Genomic DNA, 17,157 nt, shown 5'->3' on the forward strand with positions numbered 1-17,157 from the left:
TTTTGGACTAAAAGTACTGATGGTATCTGACATTTTCATCTAAAGAAGGTGACAAAAGTTCAAGGAATGTTATTCGCAACCTTTACAACAGCTTCCAACATTCAGGGAAGACTTTGGAAAGTATTTAGTGAGGTCACATGTCGCCTACATTGTATCTTCTATCGTTCATCCAACGGTGCATTTAAGGACCTTGCTTTCTGCAGGTCAATTGTCCTCTCTCGACTGTTTCCATAAAATAGAATAGTTTGTGTATATTTTTTGTTATTTCATGAATACACCCCTGGGTGTAAAACCCTAAAGAACCTGATAGTGTTTAAATTCATATTCCCCTTTCCGCCGTTATGTTTGGTCGGTGTGTATCTTCCGGTAGCAGTATTTCCCATCGCCACGAACGCACCGCGGCCGTGTTCCTTCTTGCAGCGTCCTGTCGGAGGACAGAGTTCGCATTCCCGGGATTCACTCTCTGCCATTTTGAACACAACCGCTCGACGTCAGCGTCCGTCGGGGTTGAGGCGATGTTCTCAAACAGCAAACAGTCTTTGTGAGTTGGTAAGTATGTCGTCTTTCAATCTGCGTCCGTGTCGGTCGAGTTTCGATAGTCGGCGTGACTTTGCAAAGCCGTAAAAAGTATTTTTTGGTGTCGAAGTTTGGCAAATGTTCGCGGTGCTGTGGTTTGAGTCCCAGTTGTGGTTAAAGTGTGGAAAGTGGAAAGACTTTAAAGTAACACGCTGAAAAGTTGACGCCGGGCCCCCCCCCCCCACTCCCACACCGTCAAAACAATGGCGTAAGCGGCCTCCGTGTCCAGGGTGTCGTGGGTCATCCTGCTGGAGCTCCACTGCTGTTGAATACACCAGGTGGGCTTTTATTATTGTAGTGACATTTACTGTAACCTATTCCTATTCCTATTCCTATTCCTACCAATACTGCAGACAAATCCCATCAACCTTATGCCTGCTGCCTGAAGCACACTTAATAATAATAATAATAATAATAATAATAATAATAATAATAATAATAATAATAATAACAACAATATCCACCTGCATAATCCAGTAATTCAGCATCCATTTTGGTCTTCCACAACTTGGGACATTCCTACAGTGATGTCCTTCCTTGACTCCTACCTCCAGGTTTGCTGGCCAATGTTGGAGGACGGTTAGTTGAAGATCAGCCAGTAGTTAGTAGAAGATGCTTCCCCTCCTCTGGCAGGATTGGAAGAGCTTAGTTTGGGGCGACTTGGCAATTTGTTAGGAATTAGACAGTAGTTTGCACTGTAGGATCTTTAGGAGGTTCTAAGTCGAGCTTCAAAATGCAAAAAGAAGAAATGAAAGCGAGACAAAAAATTCACCGAGTAAGCAATTTATTGTGTTCATGAGTGAAATCGAACGTTGATCAGCTGATCAAACCTTTCAAAGCCAGAATCTTGGCTTTCATTTTCTGTCAAGTATTCATCCTGTCATCATCTCTTGATGGCAAAGGCAAAAAAGCTTTCTGTGTTTGCATGCGGTCAGATTGTCAACCTGCATAACCAAGGCCTTGGTGCTGAGGTTGGACGCAGTAAAACATTCTAACCTTCTTAGGAGATCCTGAGGGTTGTGGAACAAAACAGTTGATAGACCCCAAAAATGACACCGTCCCTGAGCTGGACCATCTAGCCACGGGATGAAGGTTGTGGCTGGTGCTGAGTGCAGACCAACAACCATCAGAGAGCTTCTGCGAGAAGAACAATCCTCTTCAAAGGTCTCCTTCAATGCCACAATATTGCCCACTTTGTTTGGAATTTGCACAACGGCATCAAACACCTGACATAAAAAGGAGGAAGTTTATTCTCTGATGAGGAAAAAAAACGTTGACAGCCGTGATGCCTTCCATTGTCACTGGCATGACAAGGAGATCCCACTGGAGATGTTTTCCACACGGCACAGTGGAGAGGACGCCATCATGATCTGGGGTACTTTTTCCTTCAGTGGAACAATGGCGCTTCAGGTTGTGCAGGGGTGTCAAACGGAAGCTCGCCATGTTGCAGAGGCCATCCCTCATGATGAAGGTCATGACTGGGTTGTTCAGTAGGACAACACTGAAGTTCACAACGCCTGCCTGACAAAGGACTTCTTTCAGGAGAAGTGTGTCCCTCCTTTGGCCCATCCTGTATGTTCCCCCCATCCAAATCCAACTGAGAACATTTGGGGGTGGATGCCAAGGGAAGTTTACAAAAATCAGTTCCAGACAGTAGTGGATGTCCTCTGTGAAGCTTTACTCACAGCCTCCTGAAGATCCAACAGCGCAAAATGTTTCAGTTTTCATCAGGAGGGGATATCAATATTCCATCCATCTTCTATCATAATTTACATTTCTTGTTAGGAAAGCGAAACAACGCATGTAACTACAACACATTCCAATTTCCTCAAGTCAATTGTGCAGACCAGTAGAATCCCAGTGATTGCCATTTGTTCTCGTTGGGTTGTACCATCACTGGGTTGTGATGGTGACTGCTAACTAGGCTAACTAGGCTAACTAGACTAACTAGGCTAACTAGACTAACTAGGCTAAGTAGACTAAGTAGACTAAGTAGACTAAGTAGACTAAGTAGACTAACTAGTGATGCTGGTGGTGCTTTCAACGGGTGCTGAGCAGCAGTTTCTCTTCTGCTCTCTCTTTGATGAGTGGACGCTTTGCCTCTGGAAATGGGTCATCACATTCTGAGCCGTGCGCTTGATTCCAGGCACCGTGGTCACATGGACATCCATCAAATGCAATGGCCAAGTCTCATTGGTTGTTCTGTCCTAACCTTTTCTTTGTTTTGGCGTGCAATTATTGTTCCCTTCACACGCTTGAATTGAGCTCGAGGTTATTTTGAGCGACTAGCTTGAACTGGCCACATGATTTAGCATGATGGAATTGCTCATCCGTCAGCACGTGACGTTCCCGCTCTTGGGATACAAAGCCGCTCTGATGACTGGCATGTCACAAAACAAGCTGGCCTCGTTTAAAAACACATTGGTGCCATGCTACGACCCACTTTGACTCGTCCTGACCCTAAACTCTATTATGTGTTCTCCAACGTCGGGCACCATATTTTACATGCTGAGGGTACGTGCTACAGATAATGGATGGATTGACTTCAATCTAAATATATACTATATTTGTTTGTGTGCATCACAATGGAGGCTTTTTCCAGTTGATCAAACTCCCTTAAAGCCAATATTTGTTGCGTGTCAGATAAATAAAAGCATAATGTTATTTCCTGTGTGCAGAGCTGGTTGTCCCAAAGGAATGTGTGGAATGTATTCCTTTGTCCTCCACACATTTAGCAGCTTCTCATTTAGCAGAAGTTATCCCTGGAAAAACATGACCAGGGACTGTTCAGCTAACCCCCCCCATGTGGACGCTCATGTTAGTCCAGGTTCCTTCGTATCAAACACCACCCAAGCGTTCCATAACATGGTAGGAGCCCATATGAACGTTTGACAACATCCTCCCATTAGACCAGTTAGTGTCTGAATGTGAACTTTGACTTCCTGGTTTGTTTATAGCCGAATAAACTCTCCGTTAAAATGGAGGCTCTGATTGTGGCCTCCTTTCTGCTTTTAGGGTGAGGACGATAAAAAGAAATCCAACCTGGCTATTCTGTGCCCTGTGGAACACCCCTTTGTGTATTTTACCTTGGACGCGTCCTCCTATGACTGTTTACACATCCATTCACATCGAATCAAATTCCCCTTCTCTCTTTAATTAGAAGAAACACAGCACCCTAACGAGCTCAGGCTATGTCACACAAACAGATATTTAAAGTGTTACAAATAAAGTTGGATTGTATTGGATGATTGTAGGCCTGTCACCATATCAACATTTGATGGTCCATAATAGTTCTACAAATATCATCAAATATCAATGCAACATTTTATTTTTAGACATTTCTTCATTCTTTGTAGTTATGAAAGGGGTCATTCAGATTTGCACCATTTGCACCATTTGCACCATTTGCACCATTTGCACCATTTGCACCATTTGCACCATTTGCACCATTTGCACTGTTACTGTGTGTGTGTGCTCTCTGTGGGTGCACACCATTTGCACTGTTTTCTTTACAATGGCCGACCAAACGCCTCAGCAATTGTTGACGATCTGAACCAAGCTGTGGAGAACCTCCATCAGTACTCCCCAGTAGTATTTAGGAGATGTTTGACAAGCTTAATGGGCTGCTTATTGTGGACCAGAAGTATAGTAGTAGAGGTATAGTAGTATAAGTATAGTAGTAGAGGTACAGTAGCGGAGGTATAGTAGCGGAGGTATAGTAGTAGAGGTATACGTAGTAGTAGAGGTACAGTAGAAGAGGGATACTACCAGAGGTATAGTAGCAGATGTATAGTAGTGGAGGTACAGTACCAGAGGTACAGTACTAGAGATATAGTACCAGAGATATAGTACCACAGGTATAGTAGCAGTGGTATAGTAGTAGAGGTATAGTAGTATAGGTATAGTAGTGTATATTGTATTGTTAGTGCTAAAGCATTGATACAAGAAGTTAAATTTAGTTTTAAAAAGTGCTTAAATGCCAGAATATCAATGAGATGTTTGCATGTCACCTTGGTTACAGTTGACCAGCCTGGTGATGCCATCAGATGGTACATCATGGCAACGTGCCAGTAGGCCCCACTCATCCCCTCATTGGCAGGTATCACAGTACAATAGTAATACCATAGTAAGCCCAGTCTCATCTTGGGTAAAAAGAGATGCTACTTTGCCCACAAACATGCAAATGCTGACCTTTTTTGTCTTGAAATGAACCAAAAGTGTGATTGATACTTTTGATTGGATCATCATACATTGGGCAGGTGTACCCGGTGTTCTTTGTGTAGCAATGTGCTGTACAATATATATATATATATATATATATATATATATATATATATATATATATATATATATATATATATATATATATATATATATATATATATATATATATATATGTATATAAACTAAATGGATTGCTCGGTTGCAATTCCAGTTATTAGTATTTGATCAATGACTAAATGGATCGCTGAGTTCCAGTTATTAGTATTTGATGGATGACTAAATGGATCGCTGAGTTCCAGTTCTTCTCCCTTTGTTGTCTTGCAGGTGAGAAGCCTTCTGCGCGTGGACCCAACAAAGCAGCAGCCGTGGTTTTGAGGCGCCATCAGCCATGTGCTCCACCAATCACTCCAACTGGGTCACGTTTGAAGATGACAACACCCCCCTCTCGTCCCCACAGAAGCCCCTCCAGTCGCCCGGGTGCATCAAAGCGGCGCTGCCACGCCCCAACGGCCTCAAATTAGTGCTTCCTCCTATCAGAGACACTTCCTGGAGCTTCATCAGCTCCCTGGAATCTCCTCAAAGCCAGTCAAGTGTGGGTGGAGATTGGTATGTTCCGTGTAACACCCCCCTTTGCACTCCTGTGGGTGGCGTTCCGAGCAGCACATCTCCATTTGGCTCCAACATCAGGGAGGAGAACAACTCCTTCCAGAGCTTCTCCAGCTTGTCTCCAACTTTTGTTTCCTCTCCTGGACCGGAAGCCCTGAATCTCAGCTCAGATGGACCAAACCCCTTCCCTACTTTCCAGGGGAACCCTGGACACTTGAACCCTTTCTGGGGCAGCCCTGGACACAGCGTAGATGTTGTGGATGGCAGCTCCTCTTCAGACTCGGAGTCAGACACGAGTCTTCCACGTTTCTTCATACGGACCAAAGATGGCAGCGAGCCTCCACGTGATCACCTCCAGAACACTTTGTCTTTTGTCTGCAACAAACTGGAAGGCCTGCGAACCCAAAATGATCACGACACCGACACCGAAAGACACGAGAGAGCGGAGAGGCGTCTCAGCTCCAAATGTGAGGTAATGAGCGATGGTCAACCTCAGTTTGCTCCTCATGGTTTGTTTCGTAGCCGCAGGAGAGACGGCTGGCCGGTTCTGCTCAGGATTCCAGAGAAAAAGAACCGCATGTCGTCAAGACAGTGGGGTCCCATCTACCTCCGCTTGTTGCCAGGAGGGGTCCTGCAAATGTACTACGAGAAAGGACTAGAGAAGCCCTTCAAAGAGTTCCAGCTCCTGCCTGAATGTCGGCTCTCGGACCTCAAGCTGGAAAGCTACGGCGAGCCCCGCAAAGTCCTCACGGTGAAGGTCGAACATTTTTCATACACGGAAAAGAAACGCTACCATCCCAAGCTGGAGGTGAATCACGAAGCTGAAGTGGAGCAGCTGCTGAAGTTTGGCTCCACCGTCCACGAAGACATGGAGGACCTGGTGGTCTCCATGGAGGAGGAGATCTTCCAGCTGTCCGTGGTCCACCGGTCCAGGCGGCATTACGAAGAACAAGAGCTGTCCCTGCAGATCACCGACAACATTTGGGTTCGGCTGGATAGGTTTGGAGGAGTCCTGGAGAGGACCGCCTTCACCCAAATTCACTGTCTGGCGTTTCTGAACGGGCTGGCCGATTGTTTTCTCGCCCTGAATGACCTCGGCATGCTGCGCTCCAACGCAAGCTACGGGTCCGACGAGGCCAGCCAGCTCTGGATGGAGATCACAGACTGGCACCTTCACAAGTGCGTGAATGAAAGTGAGTTTCAGAAGACACGGCTGGTAAAGTTCTCCCCCCCAGAAGCATGTAGGGTGGAGTTGATGCGCTACAAAACCACGTTTCTGTCTTGCACCGAGCTCCCTTTCACCATTAAGGCAGTGGTTACCGTTCAAGGGGCCTATGTGGAGCTGCAGGCCTTTCTCAACATGTCAGGAACCTTCCTGTCCTCCGTGGGGGGGTGTGACACATATCCACTGTGTGAGAACGTGGTGGTGCGGGTACCGGTGCCGGGCCAGTGGGTCAAAGTCACACAAACCGTGGCCTTACTGCGCCAGAGGTCGCTGAAGGCCCGAATGAACCGAAACGCCTGCCTGGGATCCTTCAGCACCGCAGACTCACAACCCGCCATGCAGGTGACCGTCGGCAGCGTCAAGTACGAGAACGTCTACTCCGCTGTCGTCTGGAGGATTGACAGACTTCCCGCAAAGAACACCGGTAACGCCGTCACATACTAAACACGCACACACACACACACACACACACACACACACACACGGCCCAGTCACTGAAATGATTATCATGTACACAATGAACTTTTAAACGTGTTAAATCACCACAAAGCATATCAACACAGGAACATGTGAGTGTCATTGGGGGTTAATATCATTGTCAAATATATCAATATTATTATTATTATTATTATTATTATTGTTATTATTAATATCTGTCTTTGATATCTACCAGTACAGTTTGCTCATGTACGGCGGCCATACTTGTTGGCAAGCAGCATCGCACTCACGCACTTTGTTGGCTCATTTGCAGCAGTGGACCATCCTCATTCGTTCTCCTGCAGACTCGAACTGGGATCCGATCAGGAAGTCCCAAGCGACTGGTATCCCTTCGTCACCATGGAATGTGAGATCATGGGCGCCGTCGTGTCGCAGACCAGAGTCAAGTCGCTGGGCACCGCCAACGACATCCAGCCGCAGAAACACGTGAGCAGCTGGACTCGTTACCGTTGTCAGGTAAGACGGGTTGTCGGCACTAAACCGCCTGATGCCATCATGACCTGACTGAAGTCTAAGAAGGCTGTTCTTGGCTTCCAGGTGGAAGTGGAGAAGAAATGGATTGAAATGGAGTCCCAGAAGCAATCTGGCTGTATGGCACAATGACAAAGAAACATTCATTATTATTATTATTATTATTATTATTATTTTTCAAGAACTAAATGAAACACAGGGACGAGGGACTGTCTGCATAATATTTGATGCCGTACCCTCTATTTTTACAAAGCTTGCTAGTGTTGCTCTTGATGAGGTCATCAGACTGAATGCATCCCATAAACAACCTAACACTTGCACTTTACGTCTAATACTTGCATTCCTCGTTAAAAATGTATGTAGGCTTGCATATGACATATTATTTTTTATTATTATTAGAGTTATCTGCACTGCCCCCCCAGGTTCATTTGCAGGCTGAATAACTGAGCAAATATTCATTGGGTTTGCAATTATGGCCTCTGTTGCACACTTGAATGAATTCTTGCTTCATATTCATAATGTTCATAATGTTCATAATGTTCATAATGCTGTATAAAGATTTGACTTCTGCTCTCAGCATGTCGTTCATTCCACAATGTAAATCAATTCATTTGCACTAAATATGGAAAGACAAAGAATCCAAAAGACACACAAACTCCTGGTGGACGAGTGATATGAATACAATAACAAAATGGCTGTTTTGGAAATTATTATTTTTTAAAATCTGGGCTATTGTTTATTTTTTTATCTGGACTGTATTGATTGAACTCATGTTGGAACCCTTTCAATGACAGCTAACAGGCTAATGGACGTGTGCATTGGTCCTGGTGTGTTTACATGGACAACTGGCAATAAGATTAGAACTGTCATGCATCATATTATGGCCATATTATGGCCATATTATGTCCATATTATGGCCATAATATGGCCATATTATGTCCATAATATGACCATATTATGGCCATATTATGGCCATGTTATGTCCATATTATGTCCATATTATGTCCATATTATGTCTTTATACAACTGCTGCTATGGCTAAATCACTGGTGGTCTTAAATAAGCATCACTAATGAACTATTCTGTCTGCATTCAAATCATCTCATCCCTTTTGCTGCTTCCTGTACGTCCAACTACCCTCCCATAGCGTCCACCTTCAAGGTTCTATTCTGGAGAAATGTGTCGTTTCTTTAAGCTTTATGAAGTCTTATTTGCCTGTTCTGCCTCTTGAGATGAAATAGTGCCGAGACGGCCAGAGTGAAGTAAAACACCTCCAGGTCAAAATGATGTGGTACCCGATACTGATACTGTATTGATGATCAGTACTGATCCTACCAAAGTCAAAAGAAATAAAAGTATGACTTTTTACTGGCACAAAGTTTCATTCACGTGTCGTCTTGCGTCCCACACGGGTCATACAATCACACACGAGTTCATTTAGTTTCCCCTTAGATTGTCATGCTGTACCCAGTCTTTCCTTGAGGGTTACAAATAACTTCATGTGTGCCCTGCAAGTCATACAAGTGTGTACGCTGTGTACTCGCACACTCACACACTCACACACTCACACAGACACACTAGACATGATAATCATATCTTAAGGTCACAGAGCTTCCTGACAGCAAATGTGCTGGCTGGTTTTGTGGTTGGAGTCAGGCGGCATTACGGCGCCTCCAATAGCCGAGTGGAGAGAAGAGAGTGGAGAGAAGAGAGTGGAGAGAAGAGAGTGGAGAGAAGAGAGTGGAGAGAAGAGAGTGGAGAGAAGAGAGTGGAGAGAAGAGAGTGGAGAGAAGAGAGTGGAGAGAAGAGAGTGGAGAGAAGAGTGGAGAGAAGAGAGTGGAGAGAAGAGAGTGGAGAGAAGAGAGTGGAGAGAATAGAGTGGAGAGAATAGAGTGGAGAGAAGAGAGTGGAGAGAAGAGAGTGGAGAGAAGAGAGTGGAGAGAATAGAGTGGAGAGAATAGAGTGGAGAGAATAGAGTGGAGAGAAGAGAGTGGAGAGAAGAGAGTGGAGAGAAGAGAGTGGAGAGAAGAGAGTGGAGAGAAGAGAGTGGAGAGAATAGAGTGGAGAAGGCCTCGAAGAGAAGATCATGTCCTTGTTGGCCTTCATAAGGGAAACTAAATCTTAAAGAGGAAGGATTTTTCTTAGCACGTTGTTGCTGTGACTGACACTACTACACTACTATACTACTACACTACTATACTACTACACTACTATACTACTACACTACTACTATGACCAGTGGCAGGTGGTGCGTTTCATATCTAGGAGACCCAGTCCATATCGTAAAAGGCAATGTATAGAAAATTGAGGATGAATACCATAATTCCTAAAGCAGGAAAAACATATCTGTCAATTTCAGATAGACCATCTTTATTTTCGTATATTAGATTGAAAGACAAAGTACTACTATGCCAGGCAGCGTTCCAAAAGGCCCACATTCCAACTTGCGTGGTTTCATCCAAAGATGTCTGCTCACTTTCATCCTCCAATCATCCTCATCGTGTCCTCAAGGAAAGGAGGTCTTTGATGCCTCCTTTTGGCCTGGGCCACCATGGCAATTCATCCTTTGATGCCTCCTTTTGGCCTGGGTCACCATGGCAATGCATCCTGGCCTGGCTCCATGGATGCTTTTAAGCTCGTAAATACCACCTAGCCACCCTAGCGCAACGTTCACTTTGTGCCACACTTTAAAGGTGACACTACATCTAAACTTGTATCTTATGGTACAATAAAGGGGGGATACTGCAGTACAATCATTTTATTATAGTACAAAAATATGTATCTTATGGTACGATAAAGGGGGGATACTGCAGTACAATCATTTTACTCTACAAAAATATGTATCTTATGGTACGATAAAGGGGGGATACTATAATAATATTTTATTATACAAAAATATGTATCTTATGGTACGATAAAGGGGGGATACTATAATAATATTTTATTATACAAAAATATGTATCTTATGGTACGATAAAGGGGGGATACTATAATAATATTTTATTATACAAAAATATGTATCTTATGGTACGATAAAGGGGGGATACTATAATAATATTTTATTATACAAAAATATGTATCTTATGGTACGATAAAGGGGGGATACTATAATAATATTTTATTATACAAAAATATGTATCTTATGGTACGATAAAGGGGGGATACTATAATAATATTTTATTATACAAAAATATGTATCTTATGGTACGATAAAGGAGGGATACTGCAGTACAATCATTTTATTATACAAAAATATGTATCTTATGGTACGATAAAGGAGGGATACTGCAGTACAATCATTTTATTATAGTACAAAAATATGTATCTTATGGTACGATAAAGGGGGGATACTGCAGTACAATCATTTTATTATACAAAAATATAGCAGTAAAAGAATCTGAACCTGAAGGGTAGGGTAGCGGGGGTGCTGGAGCCTATCCCAGCTGTCTCGGGGCGAGAGGCGGGGTACACCCTGGACTGGTGGCCAGCCAATCCCAGGGCACATATAGACAAACAACCATTCACACTCACATTCATACCTACTATAAGTCGGCAATGACTGCCCACCACTGAGTCTACCACACTTGCATCATCTTAGTCCCCCATGCATGTTGGGTTAATTGTAGATTAATCGCCCTTAGTGTGTACCACTAAATCCCCAAAGTCCTGGCTGGCATAGACCCTTACTCACAAGTTCTTTCTTGGATTTAACATAAACATCGAACAAAAAAAAGTCATGTTCCATCCAATTACTTCCTGTGTTTGTGATGAAAAGGAAATGAAATAAGAGAGGAGGTGATGTCATCATGGACGCCAATCAAATGTCTATGCTCCTGATTACAGTCACCTGTGAGAGCAGCAGTTGGGACTGCAGCTGATCAGTGCTGATGGAAGTCCATCAGGTTGCCTTGCATCATGCTGACCAACATGGGTCCGGTGGTAAGAACCATCATCAAACGTTTGCAATGCAATGTTGCTTTCAGCTAAAAGATGCAGGGGCCGCTTGGTTATTTTACATTTAGTAAACCAAGCCTACAACTTTATACTGCATGTTTAAAGAACTGCCCGAATCACTTGCATGTCGGTATAGAGGCATATGTATATATATATATATATCTATATATATATATATATGGGTGAAAACGTGTATTTTTGGTATCAACTTTGGTGTCCTTACTCAACAGTTTGATGCTCTTTGTTTCCAAATATTTCACCTTTTGTCTCGTAAATACTTTTCTCATAGAAACATTCCAACATATTTTGGCTTGATTTGTCAAAAAATTGCAACATTATTCTTTGGTTTGTTTCTCACGTTATTATGACTTAAAATAATCATTTTATTTGAATATTTTTACTTTATTTGTCTGCATATGCGATTGACAGGCCACCAGTCCAGGGTGTACCCCGCCTCTCGACCCCCGACACTAGTGAAGATAAGTGGCATAGAAAATGGATGGATATATTATATTAAGAAATTCAACCCAGTGGGAGTTTCCCTTTGAATATTTGAGTTTTAAGTCAAAAAGCTGCCCAATCAGGATTTTTCTTTATGCAAAGTTTTTTTTACTGTGCAGCCTTTGGTTCTCATGAGGATCTTTTTGAATTTAAAAACATCAAAAATAAAAGTATGATGGCAATTTTATGAAAATAAGTGATGAATGAAGCGGAGTCCTCAAACTGCCAAAATATGATTAACATATGATGGTGTTTTCTATTGAGTATATTTAGTACTCCAGAAGATCAGTACTATGAATAAAGTGTGTTTATACGTACGTTGGCTGGAATAAGAGGAATAATTCTATTTTTGGATGGTAAACGATTGCAGGCCAAGCTCTATTTGTCCATAATCGATGACGTGATCGAGAGTATGAGGGAGCTGTTCTCGGACGAGGGCCTTGAAGACCGCGTCCTGGACGATTTACGACACGTGAGCGTCGATGTTCTGTGATGTTAAATCGTCAGGATGGAAATCAATAAATCAATTGGCTGCGTCTTCCGCCCTGCAGCTTTGGGAAACAAAGATGATGCAATCGAAGGCCATGGACGACTTCAGGAAAACCATTCATTCTCCCAATTTTGTGCTGCAACTTCCGGCCAACTACAGTCGAGCTGATGCAGAACTCCGAGGTAGACTTAAGTCGGCTGTTAAATCTCATCGTTAATTAGGAAAATCATCGTTTTCTTTTCACCTGCAGCTTCAGTCGTCATCCCTGCAAGTCACAACATGCACAGCTTCCCTGTCAAGGTGTTGCATCTCACAACTTGCACTTTTTACTTCATCATTTTCACTTAAATACTCTTTACTCTAGTTTTTATATTTACTTATAATTATCAACTTCCATCTCCTGATTGACATACCATTGGGATATGTTTTTTCTTTCGGTGGTGGAAAGTCATAGCCTTGAACTCTTCCCGTGCTTCCTATTTAACAACGTGTACTAAATGTTGGATTACAGAACAACTCTGAGGCGGTTGCCACCTTCTCGCTTCCTGCTGGCCTCTCTTACCCTGTGCAGATACCTGCAGGCGTCACCCTCCAGACGGCCACGGGTAGGAAAGGAATATTCACCTGACTTTTTCCATGTATCATTTTCCATGTATCATTTTCCATGTGTTGGAAGTCGAACAGCAAAAACAATTTGGATGTCGCGTTCCTGTGAAGGGAAGTGGAGGCTTCCTGTGATGCCAAAGGAGAAAACCACAGAACGAAGCCAAGAAGTTATTGTAGTGTAGGAAAGCTGTAACATGGCCGCCTCTATCATGGAAGCTAACGAAGTGGCTAAAGCTACACGCATAAAAATAATAGTTTGGTGTCAACGTGAAAAGACTCGACTCCCAGACGCACAAAATAATCTCACTGGTTTTTGTTTTTTTAACGCTTGCATGATCATTTTAGGTCCGTTACAGTAATGCCTTGCTGCTTGGAACTGAGTGCAGCGCTCACTCGATCATAGTTTAAAAAATATAGATTTGTAAATCATACAGTTTTTTTTTGGTTAATATACACTATTGTCAAAAATTATGAATATTTAAGAAAGTTTAATTTGTTTGCCTAAATTAAGCATATTGAAGCATATGAAAGGTTAAATGAAGATTGGAATATAAGGCATTCAGAAGATGCATTCAAAGACACGATGTCATGATGTGTAGTAAGCGCCACCAAAGCTGCTTTCTTTGCTCTAGCTATGAATATATTCCATTTTCAAATAACCAATCCTACTTCACGGAAATTCATTTACTACTTTCAGATCTGGAAGCAACCAACCGTGATAAACGAGTATACTTCTTTTCATGAATGATTTTATTATTTTTATTCTGTTGTGGTTTTATTTATCCTTATTGTACAATAATGAACTTATTTGACACGTACATGGTAATATTAAAAAGTGCAATACATTAAGTTGGACTTGTATTGTTTGCTACCCTGTAGTGTAGCGTCATATTTGCATTTTTATCCTTTTTAGTTTTATTTAGCCTCATCTCAGCGTGAACTTACTTTTATACTTAACTTTTTACTTAATTAATAATTAAGTAGATCTTTAAAAGTGTGATGCATTTAGTTGACTTTGCTTAAGCATTCAATTCACTCATGTGAGTATTTTATTGCATTTTGGTTTTATTTAACCCGATTGTACAAAGGTCCCACCATGATGATGTCAGGTTATGGTGCTGCCAACCAGTCATTGGATTCTCTTCTTTTGTCACCCAAAGGCCAACTTTACAAGGTCAACGTTCCTGTTGTCGTCACTCAAGCTCCAGCATCTCAGCAGACCTTATCCAAACCTCCACAGCACGTCATGGATCGGAGAGAAGCTGCTGCCGCCCCCCCCAGTGTGGCCCCTCCTCAGGATGCGGCGCTTCCACCCGCGCCAACTTCCTCTGTCAACCTGCCACCGGCACATACCACCGTATCCCCCCGTCCAGAGGGCAGCGTCCCCCAGCAGGACCCCACTGAGCTCCCCTTGACTCAGACAGACCCAGCTCCAGAACCGGCGTCCCCACTGGAAGAGGAAGAACGCCAGTCTAATCCAGAACCTGTGGACCTGAGCCTGAACGGCTCCTCCGTCAGTCAGCTGTTTGACTTCCACAGCGGCGGCGACGAGGCTTTGGCGGCGACGCCCCAATTAAAGAACAGAGACATCGATGACATCCTCAAGGAAGTCATCGAGGAAGAGCGAGAAAAAGCCGCAAGGGCCGGGAAGAAATCCTACGAGCATCCCGAAGCTATTCTTGGGGTGATACTAAAGCACCCCAACACTTAGCCTAACTAATTCTAATTCATTCTTTCATATTCTTGGACATTTAAGCTTCACTTAACACGGAAATCTCACACAATGGTTGCATCAGGGATAAACAAAGGATATTTATGGCCCCTAAACATTCTACCACATTATATTAGTATGCTACACCAGTATACCACATCATATATATATATATATATATTTATATATTAGTACCAGCACTACCACACACGGGCCTAATCCCGATAATAAACTTTACTGGCCAATAACTTGCATCACGGACATTAGACCATATTTCTTCATAAAATGCCAATTCAGATAAGCTAAGATGAACAAAATGTGTTTAATACACAACAAGCCCAAAGTATTCAATTGTGTAGCAAACTACACACACTGCTGTAGCACTTGATGACGCCCCGCCTCTCCCCACTAGGACCAAGAGACCGAGTGTTGGTTCCTCTATAGAAGCAACCTACGTAGGCGTTGGACGGGCACTCAGGGAACCATCTTGTAGACCAGCCCGTTCAGTAGAGAAAGGAGGAAAACAAACCGAGTTTGGAATGTCACATCCTTTGTTGACGACGTTGATGCTAGCTCTTAACGAGCCATCAAAGAAGGTTGACCTTCTATGCCAAATAATCCATTTCTAATATCCTCCCATTCCCTTTCCCTCCAAGCTGGACCTGGACTACAACTACGGGGAACTCTCCGACATCATCCAGCTGGACGGACAGGCCGACAACTCTGACCTGGAGGAGGAGGAGGAGGAGGAAGTGGTCCTTCCGCTGGAGGAGAATGACTTCCTGGGTATGATCAACGCCGAAGCCGTGAAGGCTCTGCAGGAAGGATGTGGGAGCAGCGATGGGAACAGCAGCTCCGCTAGCAGTGACAGTGATGGAGATGATGAGCTAGAACACATTGAAGATGAGGTAGGAGCCTTTTATGGACTCGCGCACTGGACACTTCATTAGGTACGCCGTCGTCTTGACACGCTACATGAAACGCAAGCCTTAAAACTTTTGGTAAGAAGCTTCACAATAAGAGCCCTTCATTTCATTGCCTCATTCTTGTCAGAGTGCATACCGCTGATTGCAGAAAACGCTGCCCACCAGTCATGCACTTTATGGCTGTAATATTTGATGTCAGATTTCAGGTGCGCTTAATGCGTCCCCTCAGCGTATGTCCAATGCAAATTAATATTTCTGGTGACTTTTTGCTCAATAGGATCCGCTGAATTCAGGCGACGACGTGGTTGAGCAGGACATCCCAGACCTCTTTGACACGGAGAACGTCATAGTTTGTCAATATGACAAAGTAAGAAGATTGACATGAATCATCCACCCTGAGGTCTGAGCTGTTAAGGACGTTGCTAAGGACGTCGCATGTTTGTTTCTTTGTCTTGTGACTTGCAGATCCAGCGCAGCAAGAACCGCTGGAAGTTCCATTTGAAAGATGGAGTGGTGAGCTACGGCGGCAGAGATTACGTGTTCTCTAAAGCTGTTGGCGAAGCCGAATGGTGATGAACGCTGGAGGGAAAAGGAAGTGTTCATTTCGGTTAAGAGGACACTTTGCTTAATTAGGTACATTAGTTTCGTAGTCATGGCAACGCTAGAGAAGATGACTTTGCGATTGGTTGCAAGTGTTTGTTTGACTGAATTAGCACATTTGTTTTGTACGAACAAACATGGGAAAACCTGCTTTGATTTGTTCTCCTGCCATGTTGTCCATGTTATCCCTTCTTTCATTGGAAAGGTTTTCCTTAAATACATTTGTTTACTCTGTGTGCTGTATTCAATGAACCTTGGAATTTTGACTTTTTAGTAATCATGGTTGAAACCAGTGGCGTCCAAATTTTTACCCACTGAGGAAAAACCCACTCAAAACCACACAGACGAGGGCCTTCAGTGATGCCCCTGGCAACGTCATACCGCCTCCATTTGACGCCCCTGCACAACCTGAATTGTTCCATTGAAGGAAGGCAGGCCGGATCTTGATGGCGTTCCTTCCACCTGTGGAAAACCTCTCAGGTGGGATGTCCTTGTCATGCCAGTAATGTGGGTCAATACTGATCGTTATGATAGTTGATCAATACTTCCCATAAAATTGATAAAGTCATTTGAGATGATTGACAACGCAGCTGTGTGAATATGAATAATATTTTAATTCCTAAATTTGTCCATTTTTATCTGTTGAATATTACCTTGGCTGTAAATCACCTGCTACCTCAAAGTACTTCAAGGTTAAAAGATTAGATCAATTCTATACAACTTGCACAATGTATAGGATCAGTATCTGCAATATTGCTATCAGGGTCAC

At 43.2% G+C, this 17,157-nt stretch overlaps 1 protein-coding gene across 3 annotated transcripts; it reads left to right on the forward strand.

Moving 5' to 3' along the window:
• The first annotated feature begins 386 nt into the window (after positions 1 to 386).
• LOC131108150 (stonin-1) lies at positions 387 to 16,622 on the forward strand. 3 transcript variants are annotated; one of them, XM_058058972.1, is made up of 11 exons: positions 387 to 549; positions 5,125 to 7,055; positions 7,383 to 7,585; positions 12,426 to 12,527; positions 12,607 to 12,727; positions 12,796 to 12,845; positions 13,057 to 13,150; positions 14,312 to 14,835; positions 15,519 to 15,770; positions 16,066 to 16,155; positions 16,254 to 16,622. In XM_058058972.1, the coding sequence occupies exons 2-11, from the start codon at positions 5,189 to 5,191 to the stop codon at positions 16,359 to 16,361; spliced, it is 3,411 nt and encodes a 1,136-aa protein (XP_057914955.1). In that variant the 5' UTR covers positions 387 to 549; positions 5,125 to 5,188; the 3' UTR covers positions 16,362 to 16,622. The 3 variants fall into 3 exon arrangements, with proteins under 3 accessions (XP_057914955.1, XP_057914952.1, XP_057914954.1); XM_058058969.1 differs by lacking the exons at positions 12,426 to 12,527; positions 12,607 to 12,727; positions 12,796 to 12,845; ... (3 more) ...; positions 16,066 to 16,155; positions 16,254 to 16,622 and adding an exon at positions 7,667 to 9,039; XM_058058971.1 differs by lacking the exons at positions 387 to 549; positions 12,426 to 12,527; positions 12,607 to 12,727; ... (4 more) ...; positions 16,066 to 16,155; positions 16,254 to 16,622 and adding an exon at positions 7,667 to 9,041 and having other exon boundaries at positions 5,131 to 7,055.
• Positions 16,623 to 17,157: the final 535 nt, after the last annotated feature.

This window comes from Doryrhamphus excisus, chromosome 20 (genome assembly GCF_030265055.1).
Source record: "Doryrhamphus excisus isolate RoL2022-K1 chromosome 20, RoL_Dexc_1.0, whole genome shotgun sequence".
NCBI lineage: Eukaryota > Metazoa > Chordata > Actinopteri > Syngnathiformes > Syngnathidae > Doryrhamphus > Doryrhamphus excisus.